The 6,930-nt window shown below is 43.3% G+C and overlaps 1 protein-coding gene across 1 annotated transcript; it reads right to left on the bottom strand.

Annotated features, from left to right (window-relative positions):
- Positions 1-4,914: 4,914 nt before the first annotated feature.
- On the bottom strand, positions 4,915-6,641 carry LOC147618968 (putative UPF0481 protein At3g02645). Its single transcript, XM_086774506.1, has one exon. The coding sequence runs from the start codon at positions 6,595-6,597 to the stop codon at positions 5,203-5,205; it is 1,395 nt and encodes a 464-aa protein (XP_086630632.1). The 5' UTR covers positions 6,598-6,641; the 3' UTR covers positions 4,915-5,202.
- Between the last annotated feature and the right edge of the window lie 289 nt (positions 6,642-6,930).

Here is a 6,930-nt window from a genome sequence, read left to right as displayed (position 1 = left end):
GGCAATGGAAGAATATTTTGATGTAACAGGTTATAATGAGAGGAGCAAGATGGCTCTCACCAGATTGAAAATTGTAGAAACGGCCAGGGTCACATGGAGGAACCATTGCGAGACAAACCGTCTCGATCGAAATACCCAGACCTAGTCAGATCTTAAAGCTTACCTCAGGAAGAGGTTCTGTCCTCCGGGCTTCCTGGAAACCAAAATGAATGAGTTCTTGAAATTGAAGCAGGATAGCCGGACAATTGAAGAATACCATCAGGCATTTGCCCTTCACCTCAAATATTCTCTACTTTTGGATGAAGAGCAACTGATGGCCAAATTCATTCGAGGAATAAACGTGCCATTAGACACTTTAGTGAAAAATGCCAAACTAGTCTTAATGGCAGAAGCTATCAGAATGGCAAAGGACTTTGCCAAGGCATTTGTTGTTAAGGTCCCGGCAAAGCCTGCACCCTCAAACCTTAAAAGGTTCCAAACCTCGGGAAGTGCTTCAAACTTTCCACCCCCAAAGAGGCAGCAAGGCCCAAATCACAATCAAGATGCTTGGTGGATTCAGAAGTTAAGGAAGACCCTTCCCTCAGAACACTTTCTCTAGAGTCCCACCTTTCTCAAGGATTCAGAGGGATGAGCTTAGAAGTGAGAATAGGTGTTTTGGGTGTCAGGGTTTCGGTCACTAGCTTAAAGATTGCCCAACTCCTGCCATGTCAAGAGGATAGGGAAGTCAAGGACCCAGAGTGTAGAGACCAGCCCCTTCGTATCAGTCAAATCAAGGTTCGTCCCGTCAAAATCAGGGTAATCCCAGGAGGAATCCAGCTCAGCCATCTACCTCTATTTAGAGTAATCTCAGAACTCCCTCCCAAAACTGGGGTAACCAAAGAGATAGAGTAGCATTCAATGTACCAAGTTGTATCCACTCTCTGCTGCCCTCTGCCCACTATTCTGGCTTCTATTTTTATTCCACCTAGGAACTCCTACCTGTCAGCTTCCAAGACTAGCCCTTGTGATCTTGTCACAGCCATCACCTCTGGTGGCTTTTCTTGTTCTTTACCTGCCCCCCCATGGTCCACGTTTACCATGTTTACAGCTGCATCAACCCCTATTGGGTTTGCCTCCCTTTGCCGCCTTGCCTCTTGTAGTTCTTATTAATGGTGCTAAAATATGGGGCAATCATTTTTTCTATGGCCTAGACCACTGTAGTAGAATCAAGCTCCCCTTGGCCCAAAACTTCAACCTCCTATTCCGTATTGTCTATTGATTTGAGGTCCCGGTGCTTGCTCTTACTGCCTTTTACTCTCAAATTCTGGTTCTGAGTATTGCAGAAACACGTCTCTATAGTCTGGAGACAGTGTGATTGTTCCTTCTGCATAGTGCATATCTATATACTCTTCAACTTGCACTCCTCTTTCATGTGACAATGCCTATAACGTTAACATACGACGCCTATAATGTTAAAACGCCTATAACGTTGTATTTGTACTAAGGCTGTACTTAGAGTCTAATCTTCACTGTTTGTTGAACAGAAGCGTGGTGTAGGTCGTTTGGATTAACGTCAAAACAAGCAAGATAAAAGCAGCCAACATGGAAATGAGCAACCACGGCTGCTTTTCCCAGTATTTATCATAGAATCCCACTATCCACTCGCGCCATTTTGACTTGCATGCCTGTTTGACTATCTTTGTGGAAGCATTCAATGTACCAAGTTGTACCCACTCTCTGCTGCCCTCTGCCCACTATTCTGGCTTCTATTTTTGTTCCACCTAGGAACTCCCACCTCTCAGCTTCTTGACTAGTTCGAGACTAGCCCTTTTGATCTCGTCACACAGCCATCACCTCTGGTGGCTTTTCTTGTTCTTTACCTGCCCCCCCATGGTCCACTTTTACCATGTTTACAGCTGCATCAACCCCTATTGGGTTTGCCTCCCTTTGCCGCCTTGCCTCTTGTAGTTCTTATTAATGGTCCTGAAATATGGGGCAATCATTTTTTCTATGGCCTAGACCACTGTAGTAGAATCAAGCTCCCCTTGGCCCAAATCTTCCACCTCCTATTCCGTATTGTCTATTGATTTGAGGTCCTGGGGCTTGCTCTTACTGCCTTTCACTCTCAAATTCTGGTTCCAAGTATTGCAGAAACACGTCTCTATAGTTTGGAGACAGTGTGATTGTTCCTTCTGCATAGTGCATATCTATATACTCTTCAACTTGCACTCCTCCTTCATGTGACTTTGATTGTTACATCTTGTGTACTAGACGTCTGGTGGTTTAAGTTTGTATCCTGCATGTCCTCCAATAATCTTGGCTAGAGTGGCCTTTAGTTCTTCTTGAACATTTACTACTAGCTTCCTATCTTTCTTTTTTCAGGGATTTTTCTTTGCATCCGACTCTTGGTTGGATTTTGATTCTGAGGTGTCTTCTTCGGAACCCAATTTGGAAGTTTCTTCCTCCTCCTTCTTCCTTTTGTCCTTCTTCTTCTTCTTGGGGTCTTTTCTTATTTTCTTCAAGATCCCCTAAGCTCTAGTTACTCCCACCACCACTTGTTCGAAGGTGAGGGCATCCAAATCATATGAGGCCACTCCTATCTAGAGTTGTTTCCTTAGACAAACCGGCTGGAGTAGGTCGGTTGGGGCTGATCTAGGCACATTAGCAGTGCTCAAATTCAGCTGCATAGTCCTTTGTTGGTCTCTTCTTCTAAGTTAGCCTCTGCAACTTTTCCAGTACTTCTATTATGCTCTTGTCTTTTCTGAATCTTTTTAGGAAGGCTTTCTTCAAATGTTTGGAAATGCTCCAAACCATATTGTGCATACTAGACGGTGGCCTTGCCACCCACCAAAGTTGTTGTAAAATACTTCATCTTGTGCACAAATGAAATTCTAGTGGCTAGGAATGTGGTTTTGAAGGCAAAGACATGGGTATCTAGATCCTCCTTACTCTTTCCCTTGAACTTAGGATACTTGAGAGACATCCTTCCCATAGCTGTTGGATTCTTCTTCTTCTTGAGCTTCCTACCTCCTCTTTTGTGGCTCCTGGTGATCTCCTTGATTTCTCGCTAGTTCTTGAATCTGTCGTTCTAACTGGTGTGGAATCCCTTATAGGAGTCTTCTTGGATGATGTAGTTGTTCTTCATGTTCTACAGCTTCGGCTTGTCAGGGCCTCTGTTTGAGCTCCCTTCATTTTGCATGCATACTCCATTTTACTCTTATGACTCTCTCATGAACATTCCTATGACTGACCCCTAGAACTAGACTCTATCTTCCTACTCCCCTACCTGGTGTACGAGTTCCCTAGCAGGATCGCCAAAAGTGTCCGAATCCAGTCTAGACCTAGCACTTACGTGGTTTTGTACCACCTAGTTTGCTCCAGAGGAGCAACAAGTGACTAATGCAACTATGCCCAATAATGCAATAAGCCAACTCTAGGATAATGAGCTACCTGTCTACCTAAACACAGGGAGATTGATCATGACTACAAAGCAAGTTAGTTTCTAAGTTTGTCCTGAATCCGAACAGTGATCCGCATCCAGGCAAGACTACACTTAACACAAGATTGAATATTGAATAGACAGAGATATGTAGAATGAATAGAAGTAAGATAAAGACCAATAAGATGAGGAACAACCCATCTGTCATTCGTGAGTAATAACAATACAATACAATGTCTTAGAAAGAGCTTTTCTCATGAACTGCTCACTCAACTTTCATGTCTTCCTATTCAGTACTATTCCTCTCCTTTGGCCCCAAGTAAACTTGACATGATTCTTGGACTATCCAGATGGTAATTCACTCCTTCCCTACAATCTTAGCCTAGTAGACCAAGTCTACTTGACATGATTCTTGGACTATCCAGATGGTAATTCACTCCTTTCCTATAATCTTAGCCTAGTAGACCAAGTCTACTCTAACCCCTATACCCCCCTTATCCGACTAATTTTCCTTTTCCTTTACAACTACACGGGTACTACCCATTCTTCAAGAAGCTATTACAAGTTTGTTACAAAACAAGAAAGCTCAGTTTGTGACACAATGGTTAGTCAGGGTGGCGGCCAAATAGGCTTATTCGCCCATCAACAGCTAGCAAAGAAGGCCTAAAAAACAAATTGCCCACGAAGAAGAGGAAATTGTACGAAGGCCAAGAAAGAAGATCCTAAAAGAGTTGGCACGTAAGAAGACAAAGATGAGCCAGATGGTGTTATGTATAGTTCAAAGATGTCGAAAGTAATTTATTATGAAATCACTTTGTACAGGTTAGATGTAACATTCCTTATGACACCCGATGGGGTCCCTGACATATCTCTTCGATCGTTAGGGTGCCCCCTTACCTTACAATGCACTAAAACCATAGCCAAAAATGTTGTAAGTTGTTGCAAAAAAGGGAAGGTTGAAGGATCCTTCTTGATGTTGTCTACATTAATCCAATATGTTCAAGTGTACTTCATCTTTATATTTATAATGTTAAGTACATGTTTACACTCACCCTAACCATCCTTCTTTGTTATGTGGATTTCCTTGATGACATGAAGAGACTTATTGGAAGAGTAAACATAAGAAGCATGATCATCTCCAAGGTGACCAAAAATATTGTATTATTAACAAAGTTGTACTATACACCTATGTTTGAAAGAATGTGTGTTTTTGCAAAAAGTCTTAATGGTGCAACATTCGCAAGTTACAAGAAGAAAGTTTACTTCTTATTTGAAAGAATGCATGTTTTTTCTTGCATGTTTTTTGCAAGAAGAAAGTGTTTTTTTTTCCACTATCAATAAAATTTCACCCTCTAACATTTCTAAAGACCATTTGTCAAGTTGATTTATTAAGGTGTGCTCTAGCTTTGTGTCACATTCTTTTTCTCTCTTCACTATTCCACGGAATTGTTTGAACAAATTTGAAATTATCAAAACATACAATATACGTCAGTCAATAAAAGAATAGTATGGAGTAATTATCGAAACAATCTTGTAAATGAGACTGTCGTATGGTCGTAACAATGCTTGAAAATATCAACCAACGATCGATCCTCGGCTGCCCGCATCACACAACAGGGACAAACCAAATTTGGCAGCAAATATACTTGTCATCACATACGATCTTTGTCAACTAAAACACTACGGCCGATAACATGGCAGGCCAATGACAACTTACAACGGCCAACATACGACGCCTATAACGTTGTATTTGTACTTTAAAGGCTGTACTTAGAGTCTAATCTTCACTGTTTGTTGAACATAAGCGTGGTGTAGGTCGTTTGGATTAACGTCAAAACAAGCAAGATAAAAGCAGCCAACATGGAAATGAGCAACCACGGCTGCTTTTCCCAGTATTTATCATAGAATCCCACTATCCACTGGCGCCATTTGGACTTGCATGCCTCTTTGACTATCTTTATGGTGTGTTTATCGTTTGCAGTGATGTTATTTGGCATATAGACAGCCATTTTGTTCCAAATGTTAGCTAGCTCGGTGTCGCTTCCTAACTGGTTATCAATCACTCCAGCCTGCACTAGCAATTTCACATCCTCCTCTGCATTGATCAGGCTGTCCATCATAATTATGTAGGAACTGACAGGGCATGCGTTACCGGCCTGAGAACACACCTCGTAAGTAGCGAGGTTGAGGAGGTACGATGGTGTTGCATCGTATACGACGATTTTCGGCAGAGATAAGACACGAGTTCTCTCATGGAAGTTGATTGCTGTAAAGCCGAGTGGAGTGGATTGCTCTGAAGCAGCAACTTTGAAGCTGATGCCGCACCCCCGGAGTTGCGATGCCGTTGGGAGTCCCGTGCTCTCATGGAAGTCGATTGCTGTAAAGCTGAGTGGAGTGGATTGCTCTGAAGCAACAACTTTGCATATGGTGCTGATGCTGTTGGGCGGGCCGCCTGGATCTCCTGGTGTGCTGCTGCTACTACTGAATGATGACAATCTGTCATAAATACAGCCTGATGACAATCTGTCATAAATACAGCCGATCATAGACTGACTAAGGTTAGACGGCTCAACCCAAGAGCAGGCGGAACGATCGTCCAGTGGGAACGGATATGAAGTGAGCCTATAGAATTTGACAACACGCTCCAAGCTAGGGCTAGAGCTAATATTGCGGGACGGCTCTATGCTTTCGATTGCATACTGGAGGACAAACAGGGGAAGTTGATTCTCTAAAAGGAAGGCGTCACGTAAAACTATGGAGTCTACGCCCTGAGGTTGGAATGCTTCTATGTTAGGATCGGCCGCAGCTACGATGGTGAGGGCGTCCAGAGCTAGAAGGTGAGCAAGGGCTTCCTGCCCGAGGCTGCCATCCCATGGCTCAGCATACAGATCTCTGATGTGGGCGTCTTGCTCTTGTATTTGAGTCACCAGATTGTTAAAGCTCTCGACCGAAGTCAGCGCCTTGGCTGCTTGGAGCTTGAAGTGGTCACGATATGGGGAGAACTTGGCATTGTAAGGGCCGAAAGTGAAGAAGATAGGATCATATTCCCGCTTATTGGCCTGACGCATGTCAGCGGGCACCTTGAAGATTGATAAGTTGCCTTTGCTATTCTCCCTACTCTCAGCGGACAACTGCTCTTGGACGGAAGCTACCCACAGTCTCTCCCTATATTTCTCCATCTTCTACAGAATGCGCCAATAGGCGTCGTAAGCCAATCACAAGCTTGTAAGCTTGTGATTCGGGAGTCGTGACTCGGGAGTTGGAACTCCCACAATGGGCATTGAATCAAACTCTAACCACGTTCCACGAAAAATCACAAGTTTGCAGACCAATTCCCGTGAAGGACACTCCGAGATTTTGAAGAGATTGCATCGCTCACTCATCCGTAACCCATTTTCTAAATGACTAAATGTATGTTTCTGTCCCAAAAGGAATTCAAATCAAACAAGAAAACCTCACCTTCTAGAGGAATTGCAACCTCGCATTATAGACGCAACTCTAAGACGCACGAC

This window comes from Cibotium barometz, chromosome 34 (assembly GCF_041138505.1).
Source record: "Cibotium barometz isolate CiBa-2024 chromosome 34, ASM4113850v1, whole genome shotgun sequence".
Classification (NCBI taxonomy): Eukaryota; Viridiplantae; Streptophyta; class Polypodiopsida; order Cyatheales; family Cibotiaceae; genus Cibotium; species Cibotium barometz.
This window is presented reverse-complemented; position numbering and strand designations above follow the sequence as displayed.